The 26252-nt window shown below is 50.7% G+C and overlaps 1 protein-coding gene across 3 annotated transcripts in view; it reads right to left on the reverse strand.

The window, feature by feature from the left end:
- Positions 1–154: 154 nt before the first annotated feature.
- fermt2 (FERM domain containing kindlin 2) overlaps positions 155–26252 on the reverse strand; it is a 45380-nt gene continuing 19282 nt past the window's right edge. The window contains exons 3-17 of one of the 3 annotated variants that reach the window (XM_067243079.1): positions 22616–22849; positions 16563–16700; positions 14241–14273; positions 12257–12482; positions 11866–11968; positions 11389–11496; positions 8975–9109; positions 8484–8533; positions 7593–7717; positions 7371–7477; positions 6957–7178; positions 4374–4394; positions 3393–3517; positions 3076–3217; positions 155–2560 (exon numbers count right to left, since the gene is read on the reverse strand). In XM_067243079.1, coding sequence (XP_067099180.1) covers positions 2387–2560; positions 3076–3217; positions 3393–3517; positions 4374–4394; positions 6957–7178; positions 7371–7477; positions 7593–7717; positions 8484–8533; positions 8975–9109; positions 11389–11496; positions 11866–11968; positions 12257–12482; positions 14241–14273; positions 16563–16700; positions 22616–22849 — 1943 coding nt within the window. In that variant the 3' untranslated portion in view covers positions 155–2386. The remainder of the gene's footprint in view (positions 2561–3075; positions 3218–3392; positions 3518–4373; positions 4395–6956; positions 7179–7370; positions 7478–7592; positions 7718–8483; positions 8534–8974; positions 9110–11388; positions 11497–11865; positions 11969–12256; positions 12483–14240; positions 14274–16562; positions 16701–22615; positions 22850–26252) is intronic. The other 2 variants (XM_067243081.1, XM_067243080.1) reach the window with 2 other exon arrangements.

Here is a 26252-nt window from a genome sequence, read left to right on the forward strand (position 1 = left end):
GAGACGTTTGGACTCCAGCCTGGAGGAAGCCTTCTGTGGTGTGGAATATGGATGTGTTTGTACTGCCCTCTAGTGGACATTCATAAATACTGCAAAAAGGATTAATTATCTGTCCTCAGACATGTTGGACACATTCAATGATGAACAATCCAACTTAAATAAAAATTATTTTTATTTTTTAAAATAAATGCATTTTTACAGTCTGTCAACAGCAGGCCATGCTCTGCTGTTCTGGACATCGGAGGCAAACGAGAAACTAAAACAATGTTACAGGAGGAGAAAGAAAACAGACCAAGCCTGTTAGTTTTTCTCGACTTCAGTACATTTTTGTCTCAAACTCCAGGGTCTAAACTAAAAGGGTCTCCTTCATACCAAAAAGCAAAAAAACAGCTACAATTGTGATAAAACCTGTGTAAGTGATATATCTTTAAAAAGGCACTGAACAGAGTATGATTTTTGCAGCAACAGTGGTAGTTCAAGGAGAGTGGGGAGAGAAGCAACTCAGTGCTGAAACTTCTAGAACAGAAATGAAGAAATGTACTTTAGCTTATAGGAGAGAGGCAACATATCAATGTTTAAGAGTAATAATTAAAACAATATTGTGTAATAACAAATCAAAATCCTACCAACCTGGAGTTTGAGACTAGTGTTATCGTCATATATATTTATAATATCTTCATCTTAAAAACTCAATAAGACTGTAACATTGGCAGGCACAAAATCTTCAGACTACACAATGTTGACAGATGGCTTTTCCCCCTCTTTTCTGGAAACACAAATACACTTCCAAAAGAACAGAAAAAGCAGCAACAAAAAAACAACAACTGTACAATTCTATAAAACCTGTGTTTTTACATTAGTTACAAAAAACTAATACTTCATTTACTGTTCCTTCATACAGAAGACAAAAAAAGAAAGAAAAAAACAACAGACTTTGCATATTCATTCTTCAAACTGGGTGCCCTATTGCTGGTGCATCATGAGAAAACGGTATGTATTCATAATAACAACGATAATAATACTTGATGGTGTAAGATAAAGAATGGCAGTAAGGTAAAACAGAGAGCTGCAGAAGGCTACAGTCATGTCTGGCAGCCCTGTGACTGTGTTGTACATGCAGTGCTGACCTGACTACCAGGCTGGACCCACCTACACATGCTATTGACACTTACTTGGCAGCTCTAGACGGGTGGTTAAACAGCTAGAGATAGACAGAGACAGTTTGGCAAACTACCTTCAATGATACCGCCAAAAGTTCCAAAACAGTAACGACAGATGGACATCAGAAGCCTGGGTGCTAGTTTCTAGAACACAGCCCCCCCAGTGAGGCCCAATCACACAGTTTACTAGTTACTCAATACAGAACAGACCACATCATCGCTTCTAGCATACTCTGACAAGAAAAGACGACAACTCATAGAACAGGACATGTACCTACAGCTTATTCTTCATCAAAGAGACCGTCTATATACTGTAGAAGTGCTTACAGGAGACTTTATATGGACTAGGGGGATGGGAGAGAATCCTTCATTGAGAGGAAAGTGTGGACACGCATTGGCCAGAAGCCAATCTCTCACAACACATCTTTGCTTGGAAAGAGGTGATATCCTATAATCTTGGCTACCACTACTTCCTATATAGTGTTTGTGTGTGTATGTGAGCGTGTTTGTGTTTTGTGTGCGTGTTAGGAGTAAATAAGAAAATAAGAAAGAATATCATTAGCGGGACCACATGTTAAGTAACATGACCATTAGAACGCAGTCACTTTATCACACAGTCCACGCCTCGCTAGAATGACAAGTCAGAACACAACCATAAACAGGGACAGATAGATAAGATAGATGGATAAATAAATAACTGGATCGTTCATAAGCACTGATGCATTGGTTTATAGTCTGGTCGGATTCTTGTAGCTGACAAGGCCCCTGGTGTCAGCTTCTTCATACAGTCACAGTGAACACACTCAGAGTCTTTGGGATGGAGAGCACTCCTTGGTTCTGATAGGTTGTCAATAATGGACGTAGTGTTGGGGCCGGCCCCCTGGGTCTAGGAGTAGGTCGGGAGAGGTGGACAGAGGGGTTGTGGGAACTTCCTGTGTAAGGCTTGTGATGTCATGGGGGAGGCCAGAAAAGGTCAGAGGTCAACAGAGTTCATCTGGACCGCGTTGAGCAGTGTTAGTATTTTACAAAAAACAGTCAGCGTTAAGGCGAGGGGGGAGAATAAAGATTAAAACGGTCAGCTTCTTAATCATGGCAACAGTGGCCCAGCATCGGGCTCTGAACACGATTCCAAAAATTTTAAAGACCAAAAAAATATAATAAAATAAACCAAATAGATCTATAGCCCTTCCACCCCACCCAGACCCCTAGGGGTTGCCGGGGGCAACTCAGACCCAGCCGCTGGTCAGCTTGTAGAACATCTCCTCGTCCAGAGACTCGTTCTGGTCCTTGGCGCGCGTGGACAGGAAGATGTAGCCCCCGATGAACTCATGCACCACCTTGCAGTCCACCTCCGCACAGATGAATGCCAGGCTAGGCTCGTCAGCAAACTCCACCGTCACCTGGGGAACGGGCACAGAGGGATGTGGGTTACAGTGAACACGCAGACACTGTCTAGCTAGATAGTTTTACCAGGACACCACGGAGATTTACTCATTAAAGACAAAGACTAAGGCTGTCAAAGTGATAACGTGGATGTCATGTTATGCAAAATGGACAATATCTGTTTTGTGTTGTTAATTGATTTCCAGTAATATACTGTACATATATTTGCACAAAGACAGCATCTTTATTTCCCACTCCCAGGTTGATTGTCTTAAAAATTTGAATGTCCCTTTAAGGTGAATTTTGTGATTAATCACGGTGACACCTTTTCAATTTCTTGACGGCCAAAAAGAAGACACTTTCTGAAGATGTGTTACAGCCGACACACAATGCCACCATCCCTACTGACAGGGCTGACTGTGAAACGTGTCAATCTGAGGTGTGTACGTGTCTGAAGTCCTGTTCGTGTGAGGGTATAGGTGTGTGTGTGTGTGCGCACACAGTCCTACTGTTCGCCCTCGAAGCCTCCTACCATTTTGATCTCCCAGTTGACGTTCCACTGCTTCATGTTGCTGAAGCGCCAGGTCTTGATGGCGTCCCCAGTGCTGGCGTCCATCCGGATCAGACGGTTGTAGGTGATGCCAATCAGCTCCTCCCTCTTTCCTCCCTGGAACCTGGGAACCATGACAGACTTCATTTGGCATGTGAGGTTGGAATTGTGTGTATGTATATTTTATTTTGGATAAACGCATCTGCTGAGTGAATCCATGTCAAATGGATAAACGTTTCAGAGTGTGAGGGAAGGGTGTGTGAGGTGGGATATGATTGGTGCGTGGGGAGGGGACTGACTTGGCCAGGAAGTGGGTGATGCCAAACTCGGGAAGGGACTGCCACGCCTGGATGAAGCGCATCTTGGCCTCAATCAGGCTCATCTGGGCCACGTTCTGGTGCGCCTCCAGGATCCGGGCTGAGATCTGTCCAAACACACACACACACACACGCAGGTTATTGATATCAACGTCGAAACACACCCCTGCTTTGAAATGAAACTACTGATGCACACACTGCTCTTCCAACACGGCACTAAAACCCCGCCGTTCAACCCAAACTAAAACCACCACTACTCCACGTCCCACCAACACCCTACACCTCCCCATGATTCCAGGAGGGCACCAGGGGTCGGCCCAGAGCGGGGGGCTGCTGTAGTAAAAGAAAATTGTACAGCTGCTCATTTCACACAGCAGAGCAACAGAGAAACACTCAAAAGAGACTGACTGAGGTTAATGAGCCATGGAGAGGACCCCACCTCTGTGTGTATTGTGTGTGTATTCCTTTATAGCCCTAAAGCTGTCCTGTGAGGAGGACAGCCCAAACCTTTAACATGAGTCATTGACGAGCAGAGCACAGATGTGAAGACCTGGCTCTGCAGGACCCACATCGCTCTCCGCTAACTCCTGAGAAACGGTGTATTTTAGTGCGACATGGACTAGACTAAGGTTAGACTAGTTGTCTACCGGAACGGCCGAATGTGACAGTTAAACGTGTGTTAGTAGTGGAAGGACAAATGGGAAACTAGCATGAAAAAGGTGATATAAAAGTTGCAAAATTAACTGTGTGTAACTAAGGGTCGATACTGGTAAATTATACCACTGTTGTGGTTTAGAAAGACAACCAAAGCTCTGGAAAGTGTCCTTCATTGGCATTGACACACAGCATTCCTATAGACACAATTCCGTATTTTTCTCAATAGAATGTGATTGTATTGGAAGCGGTCTACCAAGACGTCTACTAAATGTTAGTTTCCAGAACTCCACACACATCTTGACTTACCAAGTCCCTGATATAGCCAGGCTGAAGGGAGGGAGGGGGAGATGGAAGGAGGGTGCAGAAGAGAAAAGGGAGGAGGAATAAAGAAAAAAACAAAAAGCAAGTAAGAACACCGCCATGGACAGAAAAACAAAAAAGGTATGAATACAGTTTGAATTCCAGGTAGCAGAGCTGCAATCGTAACAGGGTAAATGAAAGGCAGGTGAAGGGGGGGCTCGGTGGGGGGTGGTGCATGCAGCAAGGCAGAGGCACAGGCAGAGGCACAGGCAGAGGCACAGGCAGAGGCACAGGCAGAGGCAGCAGCAGTCACAGTGTTTGCAGGTCAGGTCTGTCAGGGCAGGCAGAGAAGGTTAGCACACATCATACTTTCTGGCACGCCAGTAGGAATGCACTCCAATGATAATCGAAGCCAACTGAAAACCATAGCTACTGTCATGAAAAATACTTAAAATCCAGGGCAGCATCAACCTGCATTTAAGTCAATTGTGTGAGTCGGTCAGTCAGCACGATGACTTTCAACATGCAGTGTCCTGCTGGTCCACTAGGTGGCGGTGCAGTCCCAGGGCATCTTCCACAGGAAGTATCAGGAGCTGGAAGTGAGGGCTCCACGTCCCTGTTTGTTATTGTGCATGTCCCCATCTGCTTTCCCCCTTACAGAAAACTAGATGTTTGGTCAGAAACCAATCCAAGTCCACTCCCAGAGATCAAAATATTCTCGTGTGCGTCCGCTGGGAACTGCAGCACGGAAGTCCCACTGGGGGTGGGGTTGGGGGGGGTTACGGGGCAGGAGAGGAGAGGAAGTCCAAGTCCAGTTGGGGAAAGGAGGGAGAAGAGAGCCAGCGCCCAGCTGACTGCGAGACAGGAGAGGGTTTTCCCTGATTCTCTTCCCCCTCAGCATTCCCAAGCTGGGCTGACTTCCTGATGCTCCGCGCCCGCTGCTGATTGCTCCACTGACATACGCACACACACACACGTAAGAGCATAAACGCACACACACAAACAAACACAAGCAAACATTTTGAACACTCTGTTCCAGCTCCAGACCACCCATCCTCACCACTGCACTGGTCTAGGCCAAGAAGAATACCACTGACACGTTATGTCTTGGGGGGGCTTTTCTGACCAGGATACCGGGCTGGACTGGGTCAGAACTGGACCAGGGCCAGAACCCCCCCCCCGTACAGACAGCCCCCGCAGGCCAGGAATGAGAAGCAGGCAAGGACCGGTTCTACTTCAGGGCCGTGATCTGCCTCTCACTTCACACACGCTGACGGCGCTCTTTTTCTACTCCGTTTTCCTGTTTTGAAGTGATCGCTGGGGGCCATCGAAGGAACCAGCCCCAGCTCCGCCCCAGCTCCGCCCTCTGACCCCCCTTTCAGTCTCGCTGTTCTAGAACACAGACGTTCCACAGCGAGACTGCCAAGCACAGCAGACATCCCCATGGCGGTTGGTTCATCCCATCTTAGACATTTCCTGTTTGACGAGTCCCCCCCTGCCCTCCCATCACTCCCCTCTCTCTCTCTCTTTCCCTCCCTCTCCCATATCCCTCTGCCATTTCCCCCTCTCCCTGTCCACCCCCTTTTCTTTCTCTCCCTCTCTCCCCATCCCCTCTCTTTATATAGAGGTCTAGCGGATGTGAATATTCGGTTCCAGACTCAGACTAGCCCTTAGTCATCACTAACCGACACCCCCACCCCCTTAGCAACGGTCCACGTTTCCTACACAGCATAATGACTACCAGACACAGTGAGCGAGAGGCTATGACACTGACAGGCATGCAGTCAGACCTTCCAGTGCAAGCACGTGCAAACACACACACACACACACACACACAGGCCTATTACTTGTAGGAGAATCTACTAATTATAGTGCTACTTTCTTGTCAGCTTAATGTAAGCGAAACTCTGCTGTGAGTGCTAAGTGGCTCAAGAGTCGTTTTGGCCCGTCAGCCACCGTCAGCCACGACTGCAGATGTGACAGCATGAGCATCAATGCTGTCCCTCATTTCTCAATGATCAGGAATTACGGGAGGAATAAAAAGGGATTGCATTGGAGCCGAGACACAGACTTGGAGCTTGTATCTTTTCTCCAAGCCAATCAGGGTGGGTGTGAGAGCACAAGCCGCTGTCCTGGGTTCCCCCCCGGGGAGAGCCAGAGGGAACAAGGGGAGGTGTGAGCGAGGGAGGGAGGCTGCATTCCAGTGCAGGACAGCCCAGACTCCAGGAGGCGCCCAGCTGGTAAGCATCATCAGACACCGCCTCCGCCTGACCTCAGCCTCCGCTGCCCCACCCCCTTCCATCACACCAATGCACAACCTCCCCTGGGAAAAACACACACCCTTCCACATGCGTCTCCACCATCTACCAGAGCTTCCTCTCCTGTTCCCTAACCCGTCAAAGACAACAACTTTGTTTTCCTGCAAACAGTCTATGCTATGCGAATCAACAACATCCTGCGATCCACATGGGTTACAAGCAGCATCTTTCAAGTTAGCTAGCATTTCACTAGCTGTGGTTACCTGTAGCCAGGGGCATTTATCTGAGGTTAAATAGTCAGGGCGTAGGCTAGGCTAATCTGTTAGTCTACCTGCTTGTTCTTGTACTTCTTCAGGTAGCGCGGGGACACCAGGCACTCGGGGTTGATGTCCGTGGTGATCGGCTCGGCGATGAGCTGGGAGTCTGGATTCATGTGCTGCATCTTGAGGAAGGAGAGAATGTTCTGGACCTCCAGGTTGTACGAGCTATCCGCCATTGTCTTCCCCTTGGAGGCCAGGCGACAGGCCGCCATCCAGTGGGCGTACTGCTTCTCCTGGTGGGGGGAGGGACAAGGGGGGTGGAGTCTGAATGTGACGCTTCAATTGGACATGTGTTCATTATATGCTAATAAGGTGTTGGTCACAGTTTAGGATTTATACAACACTTATTTCAAAGTGTTGCGTGCATGACACTGCAGCGCGCCCGTCCTCCAGTCAGCTAGAGGGAGCCGGCAAGCACGACTCACGTTGTCACACCGCAGCCAGATCTCATTCATCCCGTCAGCCACAGGAATCAGCAGCTTGATGTTGAATTTCTGACCAGAGATGTTGACATCTGGGGTCACCTCGCATCCTGAGAGGAGACACGAGAGGTCAGTACCGAGGTCACACCACACCATTCATCACCAACGATGTCCTTAGAATAGAAACGGTTGCCGTGTTGAGTGTGCGTGTGTGTAATTCTGCACCTCTAAGATTCATCTGGTTCGCGGGCGTCCCGTGGGCCTCCTCTTTGCTTTTGTAGCAGGAGATTGTGATGTCCTTGAACGTGCACCAGTACAGCTTGTAGCCCTTCAGTGTCAGCTTCTTTGGCCTGAGAGAGAGAGACCAAGAATGTGTTAAGATACTTCACAAAGAGTGAAGTCAGCCAGAAAAGAGACTCCTTCTTGTCATCCCCCCCCCCCCCCCCCCCCGCACGACAGTCAAAACCATCAGTGACAACAGAACCATTTTTCTTTTCACCCAAGTAACAGCGAAGGAGGGAGAAAGGCGAGGCGATAGGGAGGGAAGACTGCATGCTCAGCCTTCTCCGGGACAGACCTTAGTCAGCACTCGGGGTGGGAGTACTGCCAACAGCGGGCATGAACATTAATGGGAAGAAACTCACAGTGAAACCTCTTGATCAACCCTGCATCTTTTATGAGACCATCAAACCACAAGAGCTACCTGCGAGTCAGCGAGGGCCTGTGTCCAACAGGTAGACCGCCTCATGTGGTTTGGCTTCTTAGGTGTCCCACAGCTACAAGCTGTAAAATCCTAGACTTTTCAGTCAGTGTTCCTAGGTAGGACTGACTCTGGACCATCTCAGTGTGACACAACACAGACAGCCGCTCTCCTATTAAACAAGACCAGCCTCGGTCACCTGATCATAGATTCCCTTGGCCCCTGCATTCTTCAAATGCACACGCAAGTGCCTAAGCACACACGCATGATCCTACACACGCTCACACACACACGCTCACACACACACGCTAACACAAGCTCAGACACACACGGCTGCTCGTGATCAAGGGGGAAAGTGGATCCCAGAGGATGCTGCAGTCAGGGTCGGCTGGAATATTTGATGTTCAAGAACTTACTTGAAAACCTTCACGTAGTCGGCCAGCTCAGGGATGGATGTGATGTCACCCTGGCAGGAAGGGAAGGACACAGTTATCCAGAGTTTGTTGAACACTGATAATAGAACAGGGTTCTGCATAACCACAAAACCTCAAACTTTTAAGCACGACATTGCCAGCATGGTCAGAAATTCTTTGTAGGATTGCGATAGCGGTGGTTGTGTAACATCTCAAAACCACCACTTCCTCTGATAAGCTATATAAACTATGCAAGTTGACAGGGCAGGACCACAACAATGGGCGTCAGTGCAGCAATGATATATAGCTGGCCAAACAGAACCTAGCCCTGTGAATGCTGCCGCATCGAAAGAGCGCCAGGGCTGAGCAGATTGAATGTGTGCGAGGAGGTCATCATTCACTCCTTCAGGGCGAGTATTGAAGGTGGAGGTGTGGGTCTGTTTTGTAGTCTAAGGTGTGTGCTTGTGTGTGTGCGTGTGTGTGTGCGTAGCTACCAGTGTGTTGGAGGTCTTGCCCCCCTCCAGAGTGATCTCCAGGTCAGAGAGGGCGGCGTCCACCTCGTCCACCTCCTTCTCACTGTTGTTCATGTGGTTGTCTGAAGACATGATGGACAGCTTGTTGATGTGGTACTGTCCGGCAGAAAGGAGGGCGAGAGAGAGAGAGAGGGCGAGAAAGAGAGAGAGGGCGAGAGAGACAGCGAGAGATATAACGGATTATAAATCGATGAAACAGGTCAATAATAAACACACAAATCAACTACCTAATGCATATTCTTCTCTGTACATATGGAATGGATGCTGGCTCCCTGGAGGCCAATGACTGTGGGAGTAGACGAGGTGATTTATTAAAGGAAGTGAGTGGGAGTGGGAGGGATTCTGCAGCCTCAGCAGATCTCTGTGGGGGTCGCTGAGACGGTCTCTCTGTAGCAGGACCACATGTGAGCGGGGTGTGGGGGCGTCAGCCACGGGGGGACCTTACATCATGGAGGTACCGCGTAGCTCAGCTCAGAATCCTGGTAGGAGACGCAAGTGTAGAAACTAGGACCGCCCCATCACAGGGAGAACCTCAACATGGTGTTCCCCGGTGGACCGAAGCCTATGACTCACTGACATTAAACACTAGTTGTTGACAAACGGTATTTATACTGTCCACCCCCCCCCCTCACTACACCCCCTCAATATATGAATGAACAGCTGCCTGGGGGGAGAGGGAGGTATGGGCGGGATAGGATTGAGAGAGGGAGAGAAAGAGCAGGAAAGAGCGGAGAAAGTGAGAGGGAGAAAGAGAGGGGGTTCAGAGAGACAGGCTGAGAGAGGGTGAGAAAGAGCAGGAAAGAATTGAGCGAAAGAGAGAGAAGAAGAGGGTTTAGAAAGAGTAAGCTTGTGAGAGAGCGTGTGAGAAAGAGAGCGAGAGAGAGAGTGAGAGAATGGGGGAGCTGTGTATTTCAGGCCCTAGCCAGCTAGGGTTACAGTATGTAGGACAAAGGCTTCTCCATGTCACCATGATGTCTCCACCTCAGACCCTTGCTGTACATTGACACTGCCTTTTAAGCCTGCCAACTGTGTGTGCGTGTGCGGTGCTATATGGTGATTGGCAGAACTTGCTCTGGGCCTAATATCCTCCTCTGGGCAGCCTTCCAGATACAGGCTTGACTGTCAATATCTAGGTGCTAAATTTATCCCTACTATCATATCAAGGTGACAACATGCTAATATTGCTAGCCAGCTATGAATGCTGGACAATCATCTGGCTTAATTTAGACATGATCAACTATCCACTCTCCACCGCTAGCTCTTTCGACACAGAAACTCAACTCTCAAAACTCAACAGGTCCTCTCTCCCCAATGTCCCTCATCAGTGAAACCCTAAACTTAGCCTCAGCTGAAACCTAGCTCGGTCTGTGCTAACAGACGGTTAGGACAGGCTAGCCGCTAATCCAAACACACAGCTAGGATTAGCATCTCTAGCATCCCCTGTGGCGGGCGGGAAGCAGAGTAACACTAAACCAGTGACGTGTATTAATAAACAGCCCCACAGAGAAAAACACCTGGGGGGTGAGTGGTGGAATGAGGCCAGGTCTGGGGTGGGTGGTCGGGGCAGGGGACCCACTCCACTAGCCAGGGCGGCGCTATAATTACTAAGGGGTCTGGGGGTAAGGACAGGGTGGCGTCCCCAGGTCCCGTCACTCTAGCTTTACGATGTTCGGAAATAGCCCCCCCCCCAGGAAGTAGGGGGCAACCTGAAGGGGTGAAAGGGGAGCTCTGACCCTCTTCCTGGACCCCTGGAAATCCATTCCTACCCACACGCACACTTGCCCAATCTCTCCTCCCCTTTATAAACTCGATGGACTATCTTTATGACATGATAAAGCAGCAGCATGTGTGATCTGTCCACCACAAGGCTTGTTTACTAGCAGGGTGTAGGACTCAGAGCTAGGGTGTCATGGGGTAAGGGGGGCACTGTCTGGAGCCCTGGCATGTTAACGTGAAGAGTCTTGGCTGGTGGTGGCACCGCCCCTGCGCCACTCAGATAGGAACAGTCCCCTCCACTGTGGAAGCTCTCTCTCTCCATAAGCCAACATGCGTCACAGCTGGACCGATGAAAATAACGGTCTTAAAAGGTGCTGAATATCAAGATGATCGCGAAGAGTGAAAGAACAGGATGTACTGAAGCCCCCCGCCCCCGGATCCTTGCTTAAACAATTAGCCGTGGCAACACTTTGGTGTACTGCAGCAGTCTCCAAGCCAAGCTCTGGGAGAGAAGCCCATCCAATTCATTAACCGCTTACAAGGCAACATGCCGTGAAGAAAAAATAAATAAAAAAGAGGAAGTACTTGCACTGCAGTAAGCAATATTAGAACTGGCCAATGAAGAAGACCTGCACATAGACACGCGCTCCAGATCTCACCTGCAGGGCAGCAAACATCATCATCTCCTCCTCGGTGCACTCGATTTCCTCCAGCAGGATGGCCCACTTGGACTGCTCATACAGCTGGTTCACCCGGATGGCATCGTACTGCAGGGGGGGGGGGGGGGGGGAGATGCCATTAACCCATACCCTCATTCACACACATGCACACACACGGCTGAGCAAACAGGACAGCCCAGAGGGGCATTTCCTGCCCTTTACCCCCAAAAGCTGCAAGCTGGAGATACCTAGAAGCAGGGCTATCTGCCCACGTCCTGAATCAAATCCCTTTACACAACACAGCCCAGTCTCACCTGCACTATGAAAGACGTACCTACACAGAAGCTCACTTTAGGTGAGCCTAAAGTCTTGAAAATGTTTGGTTGATGGCCATGTTGATCTTTGTGTGGGAATGAGAGGACAGCAGCCAGTGTTATCTTGGTGTACTCCAGGGTTAGAGGACTCGTGTTGCTGTACCTTGGGGTTGAGGTCGAAGAAGCTGTGGTACTTAAACCGCAGAAGGAGGACCTCGTTCTCCTTCACATCCTGCTCCATCAGAGACCTGGACGAGTCCAGCCATCTGCACACACAAGGACAGGAAGGTGACACAGTTATGCAAGGTACATGTTCTGATTTCGCGCTCGCGCACACACACACACTAGGCTATTGAAACTCATGCGCGAGTTCCCTCATAACCCACACAAACTAAGAGAGGTAACGTCTAACTGGGTTACTTGGCCAAGAGAACAACCACAAACAATAAGCAATTATCTTCTCATCCCATGACTAAGCAGGCAGCTATTAACCTCTACAGCAGGCTGACTTCCACCTCCACCACCACCTCTGGCCTCTACCCCCTCCCACTCACCCCTGGTTGATCTTGGCCTTGTCCAGGAGAGACTGGGGCTTGTACAGCTTGACCAGGATGTCGGGGGAAGAGATGGGCTGGCTGACAGCCAGGATGCTGGGGTTGCCCTCGGACAGGGGGCTGTCTCCGAACCAGGCGGTGGTGGGGGACAGAGGGCTGCCGTCCCGGGAGTCGTAGGTGGGGGTCATGGTCTTACTGTAGAGGCCGGGGCTGGAGTAGATGCTGCCTGCAAACACAGAGTTCTGGTTAGAGACCGAGTGCACCGGGGGGAGGGGGGGGGGGGGGGGGGGCACACAAACACACATGAATACAAAATAACCTGAAGCTGAATTGATGCAAAATGTGTGATCGTGAAAACTCCTGCAAGGAGAAAGCCAACACACACACATTGGAAACGAGTACAACACCAAACACAAGTCAAGTGGTTGCATACTACATTGTGAACACTGGCACCACACCACCACACACTAGCAGCCAGGCAGGCAGGCCACGGAACCAGGCCAGGGGACCAGGGCTAGCTCTGAGTGTACCAGCGAGTGGTCTGGTCTAGGAGGGCGGGGTGGTGGGGAGGAAAATTCTGATAGACTCCTGTAGAGTGACAATTCCAAAAGCCATCATCTCTGCTTGTTTGTGTTCCCTTTAGGCCAAAAAAAAGGAAAATAAGAAAATTCCGGAAGATGGAGTCGGCTAGATTATTGTGTTTGTCTTCCTTGCAGCCAAAACCTCCCAACGACAGTAAAAACTAATCTGCACTGAAGTTTGATTAAGTAAGGATTTGGGAGCTTGATAGCAAAACAAATAAAAACTAATACGACAGCCGTTACATTTCCCTTTGGCTGGCCATGCACAGCACCTCTGGCCCTGGTGGCAGTGAAGCAGGCCACACACACTGACCAGCTTACTTCCATTCCTCTATCCCTCCCTCCCCCATTCCCCTGGGTGAGGTCCACCACTGGCCCGGGAGTATAGAAGGGCCAAACTGCCTAATCTCTTCTACAACAGGAAGTGGCTTCTGTGTGTATGTGTGTGTGTGGAGGGGGGGGGGTCATGAGAACGAAGTCCAGGCCAGTACGGCCCATCTGTCAGGGGTTTCTTGATGGTTGTCTAAACGTTCCTCCCTAGTGCTGGGCCAGGGCAGGTCAGACAGAGGACTCCTGTCCCATGCAGGCTCCGTAAGAATCCCAGGCATCCAGAGAGTGCTGCAGGAGGGGCCACTGGAGGCTGTGGTAGAGGGGCCACTGGAGGGTGTGGTAGAGGGGCCACTGGAGGGTCTGGTAGAGGGGCCACTGGAGAGTCTGGTAGAGGGGCCAGTGGAGGGTCTGGTAGAGGGGCCACTGGAAGATCTTCTGGAAGGGCCACTGACGGTTCTTGTGGAGGATCTGCTAGAGGGGCTGTTGGAGTGAATCCGTGTGTGTGTGTGTGTGTGTGTGTTTACTCTTCTTCAATAGTTTTCATGGAATGTTAACATGCATCTAATCTCTAATCCCCCCACTCTGGAGAAAAGGTAGAGAGGAGCTAAGGATTTACTCGTTAGGAACTGGACCACCCTGCACTAGGGAAATGTAGACTTCATGACCTTTACAGTGTTGAGTGTCTGTCGTACGACTTCAGCATCATTACTCTTTTCTATCTCCATGGAAATCCAGTGAGTAAACAAGAGGTGTAAGCTTTTCCAGCACAACACACACACACACACAAATGGTGAGCATAGCTTTTCAATGGGGAAGGAAGGGGGGGTGAGAGATTGGTTCTGTATTGGAAGCGAAGCCCATCATGTGACCCAAGACAGCTGACTTGCGCAGCGACCCAGGCAGCTGGTTGACCACGTTTACAGCCTATCAGGTGACCGGAACACTCCAGCGGTGGGGGTGAGAGGGGAGGAGGAAGGAGGACGCGAGAAAAGTGTGGGGGGGGGGGGGGGGGGGGGGGGGGTAAGCAATGCAGAGAGAAGAGGGGGGAGAGACAGAGGAACAGGACACCTTACCTTTTACCGGTCCAATGTAAATGATCTCAGAGGCTAGAGGGAGGACGGAGAACAAGAGGGAAGAGGGGGGGAAAGGAATTGGGGAGAGTGGAGGAAAAGAAAAACAAGAGGACAGATTAAAGCGACATAACAGGATAGGAGGAAAACGGAGAGGGCGAGAGGTGGAGGACCAAAGTGAAGAGCAGGAGACCCAGACCAGGAGAACCAGACCAGGAGAACCAGAGACGGGCGTTTCTGCCCAAAACTGCCAACCCCAGATCTGATGACTCAGTTTGTCCAAGTCAGCAGAGGAAAAAAACCTGGCATGACCAGTGATGGTCCATCTACCCCCTCCATGATGATCCACGAAGGCCTGATGGGGAAAGCAGGCCGTGCAGGGCGTTGCTCTGGATGATCCAGACCTGTGCAGTCACCACAATACTACAGGACTAGACCAAGTCATCACCACAATACTACAGGACTGGACCAAGTCATCACCACAATACTGCAGGACTGGACCAAGTCATCACCACAATACTGCAGGACTGGACCAGGTCATCACCACAATACTGCAGGACTGGACCAAGTCATCACCACAATACTGCAGGACTGGACCAGGTCATCACCACAATACTGCAGGACTAGACCAAGTCATCACCACAATACTGCAGGACTGGACCAAGTCATCACCACAATACTGCAGGACTGGACCAGGTCATCACCACAATACTGCAGGACTGGACCAGGTCATCACCACAATACTACAGGACTAGACCAAGTCATCACCACAATACTACAGGACTAGACCAAGTCATCACCACAATACTGCAGGACTGGACCAAGTCATCACCACAATACTGCAGGACTGGACCAGGTCATCACCACAATACTACAGGACTAGACCAAGTCATCACCACAATACTGCAGGACTGGACCAAGTCATCACCACAATACTGCAGGACTGGACCAGGTCATCACCACAATACTGCAGGACTGGACCAGGTCATCACCACAATACTGCAGGACTAGACCAAGTCATCACCACAATACTGCAGGACTGGACCAGGTCATCACCACAATACTGCAGGACTGGACCAGGTCATCACCACAATACTGCAGGACTGGACCAGGTCATCACCACCACGTGCCTCCAGTCCACCAAGCCCTAACATGGAGCGAGTGAGGCAGGACCCAGAGTGCAGGCCATGGTCATGGATCCCGGTGAGTCATAGGTACAGCTTTTCTAAACTTACGACACGTTTGTCTACATCCCATCTATGCGTGAGTGTGCAAAAAAGGGAGAATTTCAGTGGAAGAGGGGGATGAGAGAAGGTTGATTCCACCTCAAACATGTATTCATCATCATACACTCACGTCCTCTGTGACCCCCCCCCCCCCCCTCCATCTCCTGTTTATTCTCTGTGTGTGTACGCTGTGTGTGTACAGTATAAAATCGAAGAGTAGACCGGGGTCAGCCTTGAGGGTGGAGTAGACGAGAGGAACCCAGCGAGCACACAGGCCGGAAAGGCCCCTGCTGTGTGTGATGGAGGCATCCCTGCCTCCATCCCCAGCCCTACCCTGCCTTGGCCTTGGGCCTCGTGACTCCCATCACCCAGCCACAGAGGGTAACCCCCCCCCCCCCCCCGTAGGAGAAGCAGCCTGGGTCTAAAACACTGAGTAAACAGGGGCAGAAAGGGCCGTGTGTTTGTGAAAGAAATCACTTGAGAACAGTAGGGTAAACAGGCTCTGCATGTTGCTCAATTTGAATTTGGATCTGTGCTCTACAACAAGCAGACAGCACAGGAGGAAGAAAGGATTGTGACAGTGAGGGCGGGCTAGCTAAAACAGAGCTGGGGTCACTGTCTCCTCATTCCCCTCCCACAATTGAACTTGTGCATCCAGTCGGCGTGGGAGCGAGGGAGGAGGGGAGGCTACGGAGGAGGGATGTGTGCTGTAGCCGCGTAGCCTGGTTTGGGTTTAAAATGGCAGCGTGACCAAATATGTGTGGAATCCCAATCATTCTGGCTCCCCTCTGCCAAGGAGCAGTCAAAGCCAGCTCTGCAGATCTCACGCTGGCCTTAACCTCACACATTCTTATTTGGTCAGCTTCAGAAAGTTATAGCTCTTGCAATTATCAAGATGGGGTTCCGATACAACAAAGGCTGCTTACAGTGGAGCCCTGGTGGCGTCAGAGGAACCTGCTATTCAACCTGCTACTTCGCAGGTTCTTTTTGATTGTTCCTTGTGGGTTCATGACCCAGGGTTAGTAGAGGGCTGCACTCTCTGGATACAGGGTTCAGATGTAACTGTGTGTGTGGTGAGGGGAGGGGGGGGGGGTATTACCTAGTTTACCTGACCCGGGGGTGAGGAGGGGCCCCTCCAGCTCCAGAGCCTCCTCCTCGGCCTCCTCCAGCTTTTTCTTCTTCTTCTTGGGGTCGCGGGGCTTACGCAGGAGAGACAGCTCCTCTGGGTGGCGGATGTCTGGTGGGGGAGGGGGGGAAACAGGGAGAGAGGGAGGGAGGAGAAAGAGGGAGAAAGAGAGAAAGGAAAAGAGGAGGGAGGGAGAGGTCATTTTGTGTCACTAAATCCTAGCCTAGCAACAGTGCTCGCCCCGCCCAGACTCCATATGAAGGCAGATGTGTCACTGTCCCACTTAACGGCCTACATTTAGGCTCCTCTCAACTACAGGCCTGAAATAAACCACACTGCGAGAGACACGCACACGTAAACACACAGTGCATGTAGATGGGGTATAGACAAACTCGAGGTGGGGTGAGAAGGAGAGGGTGAACCGGTGACTCATATGGAAGCGAGGAGAGGAGCAGAGAGACAGACACATAGCTGACAATGACAAACAGCTGTGCGCACACTGGGTGGAAAATTGCGAATCCTATCTCTCAGGACCCCAAACAGACGCACAGCAGTGCGCGCACAATAACGCACAAAAGCACACTCAACGCACAAACAAATGAGCCTCGCACACAGGACAAACGGTGTTATCGCACAGATCACAAGTGGTGGCTGATCGTTAATGATGGGCTTGTAGTTCTAACAAAAACATTTGCTCTGTCCAAACACCTCCGCGTGTCATCGCACTCCCTGCAGGAATGTTTGAAGATGCTACACATCAAGTAAACAAGCTCATTCTCTGGTTAAGTATCTTTCTCTCCGTGAGGGTGTGCGTGTTTTCATGCTGACAGAATTCAACAATGCACAGGGCTCTGTGCTAGGTCCCCTCTGACAGAGGGATCCACGCAGCAGACAGGCTGTAATGACTACAACAGAACTACCCCTATCCCTCCCGCTATCCCTAGATCCCTCCCTCCATTCCCCACTCCTCCATCTCCATCTCCAGCCCTCTCTCTCCATATATCCCCCCCCCCCTCCCTCTCTCTCTCATTCTCAGAGACCAGGGAACCATCAGTCAACATTGGCCGTGACGTTTCAGAATGGATTTGGGTTGGTTCCGAGGTACTGGTGGCAGGCCTGCCAGTAGTCTGTCAGACAGGAAGATAGATGTGCAGCGTCTCGAATCCCAGCTGGGCTCCCTGCTCTCTCCTACCCTTCAGTATCACCTCTCATCAAAGAGGTTGGACTGGCTACTTCGTTTGGGTCTGGAACAGTAGGATGTCACAACCAGAAATGGTACATTTTGTTCAATCTTTTTGCTGAGATCTGTAGAAAAACTCTTTAAAAGAATGTCTATAGATATATATAGAGACATTCAGGAGTAGTGTGTGTGTGTGTGAGAGAGGGAGGGAGAGAGAAACTCTGAACGTGAAGCCTGAGCGACGGAACTTCTTGGCTTGGCGAGAATTGCTTGTTTAGTTTGTGTTACTAAAGCAAAAGCATTCCAGGGGTTTTAAGGACTACCAGATGGAGGCCTGCTCTCCCTCCCTCCTTCTGTCTCTCCCTCCCTCATCCCTTGCTCACTCCCTTCTCCATGCTTTTGCTTTGCTGCACGATCCCTGTGCCCTTATACAGCCATGTGAGTACAGGCATGCTGCCTAGCCTTAGCACTGCTAGCCCACACACACCGTGTGTGTGTGTGTGTGTATACTATGAGTCATCATGGTCACTCGTAGTTTTCTTGGCATTTTACTACAAAGCCAAACAATCCAACTTTGAAACGAAGGAGAGAGGCGAAGGAGATGAAGGAATAGAGAGGGGGAAGGGCGGAAGAGGAGAGGAGCACATAACAGACAGGTATTCTTTTCATCGGTCACATAAAAGGAGGGGAGGAAAGCGAGGGAAAACGAGTGGAATGCAGGCTCCGACGCAGCTTGCCAGAGGAGAACAGAGGGAAAGCTAGACGGGTGTCTGTCAGTTTACCGTCCAGAATGGGAAGACGCTCCACTGGTTGGGATTCCGAGAGAGACGCTAGGCTGATCTCAGAGCTGATCTCAGAGTTGATCTCAGAGCTGGGTCATCATAGCAGGGTTGTGAGACACTGCTGATGTTTATTAACACGCCACCCACACAAGCGAGGAGTGGTCCACCCAGGCTGGTTTTGACACTATCCAGACCCAGGCAGGGCGCCTGGGGGCAGACTGCCAGCAAGCCACCTCTCCCTTACTCCCTGATTCCCTGGAGCTCATGATTCATCTCTATGTGAGGTGAGGAACCTCCCAACATCTCGACCGCAGGAGTAGTCATTCGATATATTTCTCTAAAGATACCAGGGAGAAAGTCACATCCGACATCCAGTCTCAACATCAGAGCGTCATTCTTTGACATTACTGAATTAATCCACATCATCATAATAGTTTAAACACCAACATATCATGTACTTTTTGATTGAGCATATTACACTCGGGCATTCAGTTGTGACCACAGTGTCCAACAAATAAACAGGACCACAGACATGGGCCTGACCTTTGTTCGACCACACTGACAAGAGCGAACTGGACCCCAAATCGACCCTACCCCCTCCCCCTTCTCCCTGTCTCTCTCCATCCCCCGCAGTCCTCCTGTCGCTCTCTTTCCACACATGAATCCATCTTCCACCGTCTCCACCCACTCCTTCCTGGCTCACCGTTCGTCCTTCCTTCCCTCCATCAATCCCTTCCTATCAGTCTAACTCCATCTCTCCAATCAGTCAGTGCCCTCCATCCCTCCCTTCATCCATCCATCCATCTTTCCAGAGGCAGGGACTGCTGCTGTGTGTCTACAGTGATAACCTGACTACTAGAGAAAGACGGCCGTAAGTGAAGCAGCATGAGCTGCATTAGCCCTGTGTGTGTGTGTGTGCATGTGTGTGCGTGTGTGTGTACACGCAGGAAGTGAAGGTCTTATTTGTACCTCAGGAAGGTCCCACCAGTCATGTGCTCGTGGGGACGGTCCACATTCCCCGGCTCCTGTGCTGGAAATGCCCAGGCCACAATTGCTACGAGGTGTGTGTGTGCGAGGGAATCAGATGGCTGAGTGGTGAGGGAGTCGGGCTAGTAATCTGAAGGTTGCCAGTTCGATTCCCAGCCGTGCCAAATGACGTTGTGTCCTTGGGCAAGGAACTTCACCCTACTTGCCTCGGGGGGAATGTCCCTGTACTTACTGTAAGTCGCTCTGGATAAGAGCGTCTGCTAAATGACTAAATGTAAATGTGTGCGTGCGTTTGTGAGAACTTGCTGTGAGCCACTCTAGACGACGGGATTGTTTTTCTGTACCGTAGCAGTAAACGGCTAGGTGTCCTGGTCCAGTGTGTCTGAACGAGTCAGTAGTCCTTTGCATGGAGCTGAGCTACACTCCTCGTGCTCCAAAGTGAATCTTTCATGGAGCCAGGTCTGATGGCAGCGAGGGGCATTCCTCCAGTTTAACAGCCACATACCTCGCCTTTTATGCTGCTTTGTAATGCCACAGGCTTGGTTTATTTCGTCTGGCACACGTAGACGAGCCATGATGGCAGTCGCACTCTTCCTCTGAGGACCCAACAACCGCTCCTAACACATTGGAATAGACTCTGAAGCTAAAAGAAGGGAAATGGTTTATTACCCTCCTTCCCTGGCCTAAATGTGAGACAGGCCAGACAATCAACCCAGAGCAGGATCTGGGGGCTGCCTGTGGATGCCAGAGCTCAAAGCCAAAGGGAACGGCAGCGAATTCAGTCATTTCATGAGAGTCCTCATTCTGCTGAATTTCATTCAAAGCACAGATGGGCCGTCCGTCCGTGTGTGCGTGCCTGTCAGTCTGTATGTGTAGGCTTCAGACAGCTGCTGTGCGGTGGACATGGGAGAACTCCAGCAGTGGTAATTGGTTTGATCCATTTAACTAGCCGTTACAGTAGCTACAGTCCACAGCTCATAATGTGGAGTGTGTGCGTGTTATTCGGTCTCACTAGGCTCAGAAAGACGCCTACAGAGATCCTCCAGCTGGTGAAATGGAGGGGACAGAGAAGGACTTGTATTTGAATGTTTGGTGATGCCTAAACCATGTGTTTGTGATTTTGAGAAGGGTAGAAAGATGTGTGAGGAAGAAGGGGAGGGAGGAAAAGGGGGAGGGGTAAAGAGATAGACTGGTCCTTTAGGAAAGGATTGAACTTGGATTTGGCTCCGTCCAAGAAAACAGCTAGCAGCATCATAGGCCAAAAACCCCCTCCAAATCAATCTTTATGAGGAAACGGAGTGGGGGGGGGGAAGAGAGAGAGAGAGGGGGGGGGGGGGGGGGAGGATATGAATGGTTATTGTCTCAGTCACAGCTGCAGCTGCAGGGAGATCCCCCCCCACCCGTCTGTCTGTCTGTCTGGAGCTCAGGCCAGTTGGACGTCCTGGGCTGGTCCCTTCCTGCTTCTCATCATTCTGTATGCTGCGCACTTCTATGGCGGACAGCAACACACACAGGAAAATGTCAAACCGAAAGTTGCCCAGATAATGAAAAATTTAACGTTTCCAAAAAAAAACAAGGTCAGTTGATACATTCCAAATATGCCGTGTGACAGGTCGAAACTTTTGATTGCCACATCCTCCCCAAACACCTCCTAATCCTAGTTATTTCTCCGGACAGCCCTGAGAAGAGGTGAGGGGAGGATAACAAAAAAGATTTAAGCAATACATGGCTCACCCAGGCCACCATAGGCCATGGTTCAACACTCTGGCACGCACCGAGTCAGCCAAGAGCAATTCGTCCTTAAAAATCTGCTTAGCTAAAATAGATTGATGACAGCAGAGGTGGACCTATTCCTAACTAGGAATGGCCAGCAGCAAAACAAGAGTAGAGACTGCCTGCTTCTCTCCTGGTCTCACTCACTTGATCCCTCCTTCTCTCACTCACCTCTTTCCCTCTCCCTCCCCTTTCTTTCACCCTCACTCGCTCGGTCACCAATCTCTCAAAAACAAACACAGCTCTATTTATACTCCCTCCAAAATATGTTTTTTGTTCTCTTCCTTCGGCAGAACTTCATTGCGGGACCCTTTTGTAAATGTAGGAGGACTTTTAAAAGACAAATACAAAACAAGTCTGACTGAGCTTCCAGCAGAGCCAACACCAACAGAGGAGCTGCCGTGACGCTTGATCCTGCTCTCAGAACGCCAGCCAGGGATGAAGACCCAACAGGTGTCCCGCACACTGCCTGACTGGCCGCCTACCTGGCAAAGCAATCTAGCTGACTGCGCGGCCGGCCGGCTGGATCCCTGTCTGTCTGATGGCTCATAGAGAATTTCAACACCTGCGGACTAGAGGGTTTCAGAGGTGACGTGGAGCGGTGGATCCTTAACGGGGCGAGGGTTCAGGTGTCACCAGGCCCGGTTGTGTGACCTTTGAACCCTGAGGGGCCGGGGGCAGCAGAGGGGCCAGGGTGGAGGGGGGGGGGGGGGGGGGGGAGTAGAGAGGGCAGTTATCGATTGAGGGAGAGAGCTCAAACTCAGGGGGATGCACAGGGCCAGAGGTTAGGCTAAATCTGGACACATTCATAAAACATAAGGAGCGCTTGTGTGCGTGTCTGTACCAAATAGACACACACCAAGACAGGTTTAGTTTGGGTATGGTTTGAAGCGTGGGTCTCAGAAATGTGTTTGCTCTGTGTGCTTATATATCAGAACGTGTACATTCGTCCCATAAGGTCACGTCATTGCGATTGGCATCGGGCCTGTTTAGTAAACAGGACTGGTCCAAGGACACAGTCGTCAGGGGGGCATGGGGATTGTGACCACGGCTCAGGGCGTGTTTGATAAACACGGCTCATATCTGGAGGAGGGAGGAAGACAACACGGGAGGAGGAGAAAATACAAAACAATCCACGTCCAGCTTCTGGGACCAAAAAACATCTATCTGTGTCAAAGCAAGACCAATGTTATCCGACCGTCCTGTTTTTAGTTAGCGTGTGTGCGTGCGTGTAAGCGTGACCCGAGAGGCAGGGCGAGCGCACGCGTGCCTCAGCGTGAGCGAGCGCCGCGCTTGGGACTCACTGAAGGTCTTGCTGATGTCGGACACGGCCTTGAAGACGCGGTCGGAGAAGTTGACCTTGACCTTCATGTGCTTCATGTTGGGCAGCTGCAGCCGCAGCAGCTTGTGCTGCGGCGTGAAGAGCAGCCGCGCGTCCGCCTGGATGCCGTACTTGTCCAGCGTCCAGTGGGTCTTCAGCAGCCACGTCTTCTTCTTCTCCCACCACAGGGCGTGGTCGGACCAGTCCTTCTTCACGTCTGCGGAGGGGAGAGAGGGGGAGGCAGGGAGAGAGGGAAGGAGAGTTGGTTAGACTATTGTTTTATGTACACACACACGCGCAGAAGGGCTTAAAGTTCGAGGGGTTGGGGATGGCAGGGGATTCTTGGGGCTTTGAGGGGACGGGAGAAGGGGAACTGAGAGAATGGAGGAAGGGAGGGAGGGTGTGAACGAGGCTGCCGTTGGCGTGACACCGAAAGGATTTCAGGTTCAGATCAGGTTCCCTTTGTTCCAGAGTCACGCTGTGATCCCTTCCAACTCTCAGACATGAATTAACCCCCCCCCCCGCGCCGCCCCCCCCCCCCCCCCCCCCCCACACACACACACACACACACACTACCTAAACACCTCAACACTAGAGAAGGACCTGGGGTCACTGTGTGTGTAAGTGTGGGTGTACATGAGTTTAACAGTAAACGTGGAAGTGTGGGTGTTTGAGTATGAGTGCCACTGTCGAAGTGTGTTTGTGTGTTTCTGAGGGGACTTCAGAGAGAAGGTGAAAGCCCCAGGGATCTGAGGGAAGTGGAAGCAGCTGCCGGGAGGATTACCTGGGCCTCAGCACCACGAGGGCTACAGAGGTGACAGAGGCCTCGTGCCTGAGACAGAGCTGGGCTTCATCTCCAGGCTGAGCCGGCAGAGACAGGTTCTGATCCCTTAGACTCAGCAGAGAGACAGGCTCTGATCCCAAAGACTCAGCAGAGAGAGAGGTTCTGATCACATACACTCAGCAGAGAGACAGGTTCTGATCCCAAAGACTCAGCAGAGAGACAGGCTCTGATCCCAAAGACTCAGCAGAGAGACAGGTTCTGATCCCAAAGACTCAGCAGAGAGACATGTTCTGATCCCAAAGACTCAGCAGAGAGACAGGTTCTGATCCCAAAGACTCAGCAGAGAGACAGGTTCTGATCCCAAAGACTCAGCAGAGAGACAGGTTCTGATCCCAAAGACTCAGCAGAGAGACAGGCTCTGATCCCAAAGACTCAGCAGAGATTTCAACGTCATCGCAGAGAGAAGAGTTGCGAGAACTTGGAGACTGACCTGTCACAATAGACATCAACCCCGTCCTATCTGCAGGTCTCTCTCCTGGAAACACTCACCACAGAGCACAGCGTGACCTTCTGATAAAGAACGAATTGGCGGGGTCAACTACTTCAAGGTCAAGTGTTTATAGATTTGTCACAGAGCACTCTGACATCAAACAGCTGAGAAGGGTGTGCACGCGCGTGCTTTTCTGACAATGATATAATCAGTGTGCGGTAAATACAATTCGGAGAAGCCTGACTGGAGGGTGTATTATTTGAGCTGTGCATCACTGGATGTTCCCCCTCAGCGATGATGTCACTGTTCCTGGCATGCGTCCAGGAAGGCACTTCCCTGAGCGGTGTCCTGTTTCCTTCCCTCCTTCTTTCTACCTCTCTCTCCCCCTCTCCTATCCTGTCCCCTCTTCTCCTCCTCCGTCATTGATTCAGCCTATCAAACGTTTGTGGGGGCGTCATTCGCGGCCCCACCCCCTTCGACTGGTAACATTTCTAGAACGCTGCGTCATGGACCCATATTTCCTGGGACTGCGATGGAGAAACTCCTCATTAAGCTTTTTTAGCTGAATCCCTCCTCGCTGTCTGATACAGACAGACAAAGCCTACAATGTTCCAAGGCCAGAGCCTGTCAATGGAAATGTTTAATATTCCTATTATCTCCCTGGCTAAATGGTCCATCAGTGGATCCATCATCTGGTCAGTGAACCACAGGGCTGGAAAGCCTCTCAGACATAATGGACGGCCATTACTCTCCTACGCAAGCTAAGTGGCTAGCAGCGTTTAGCAGTACTGCACCCAGACTAAAGCCAGTTCGGTCCTATCTGGATATTAAACATTCCCTTGCTCCCCCCCCCCCCACACTTCATAATACTTGAAGGTTTCTATTTTAAGGGCGTAAGATGACGGTTTCGACCATCCTCGCTGTGGTCTTGGAACGCTCATCTGGATTTTCCCCCATCCTACCCTTCCTGTCTATCAGCAGCAGGGCATCATGGCAACCTGAGCTCAGGTGGCCTTCACACACACACAGGCATTCAGATGTGATGTTGACACCCCCTGAGCTCCTACATGTGTGGAAGGAGAGGTGACAACAATGAATAAGATGAATGAATGGGTGAATGAATGAGTGACTCCCTGGGATTAGTCAACAACACCACTGTGATTGGCAAGCCAGCCTGGCAGGGGAGAGAGGGAGAAAGATCACACTGGTTATTAAAGACTGGGGAAAGGTGGATGAGGTGAGTGAGTGAGTGAGTGCGGTGAGTGACAGAGAGAGACAGAGACAGAGACAGAGACAGAGACAGAGAGACAGAGAGAGAGAGAGTAGAGGAGAGAGGAGAGAGAGAGAGAGAGAGAGAGAGAGATGAGAGAGAGAGAGAGAGAGATGAGAGAGAGAGACAGACAGAGAGAGAGACAGAGAGAGACAGACAGAGAGAGACAGAGAGAGACAGGAGAAGAGAGAGACAGAGAGAGACAGAGAGAGAGAGAGAGAGAGAGAGAAATCACGCAGCAATACATGCAGCTGCCATTGTGAGGACCTGGCCTGCTGAGTGGAGGCTTGGGGTAGAAGGGGAGTTGTTGTCGTCGGCAGGGCTGTTTGTCAAGCTGTTACTTCAGAGTGTTTACCTATGGGGGAAAACCTTTGGCACCTAACTGTAAAACATTCCAAGCTTTCTCTTTGGATTGTGCTTGTGTGTGTGTGTGTGTGTGTGTGTGTGTGTGTGAAGACCACTTGGGTACAGTCTACCAGCAGGGGGGGCTAGCTGTCAACAGGACATTCTGATGTCTCAGCTGTTGCAAATCATAAAAAATGCTTCCTTTGGTGAACCGCATGAACCGAGGAGAGAGAGAGAGAGGAAAGGGTGGGAAAAAGAGAGGATGGAGAGACGAGAAAGACAGGAGAAAAAGAGATGAGAAAGGCTAAATCGTAAATAGACTTGTGTGTATCCTCGTCACTTTCTCCTCACAGTGTTCCCTCCAACCCAGTCATTTGGGCTGTGTGTGCGCCTTGCCAACGACACATTTGGCTGTGCAGATCTTGACCACAGTCAAGATCCAGTGGCTGCTCTGTGAACTCAAGACTACACACGCACACACACAGGCGTGAACACACACACACACACACAGACACATGGACGGAAGCCTCAATCATGGGACAGCGTCCATTTTCCCTCTCGCCGCAACTCCATGGGGCCGTCCTCGAGCTCTGCCCGTCTCCAAACCCCATTGGTCGGAATTTCTCCCTGCTGTATTGTGACGTCACAGCGCCGCGCCGCCCTGCTCCAGTAGCTGTCCGTCAAGAGTGCCTCAATAAAAGGCTGGTAATTCCAATCTGCAGAGAGGAATG

The sequence above is a fragment of the Osmerus mordax genome, chromosome 9, assembly GCF_038355195.1.
Source record: "Osmerus mordax isolate fOsmMor3 chromosome 9, fOsmMor3.pri, whole genome shotgun sequence".
In the NCBI taxonomy this organism is placed as follows: Eukaryota; Metazoa; Chordata; class Actinopteri; order Osmeriformes; family Osmeridae; genus Osmerus; species Osmerus mordax.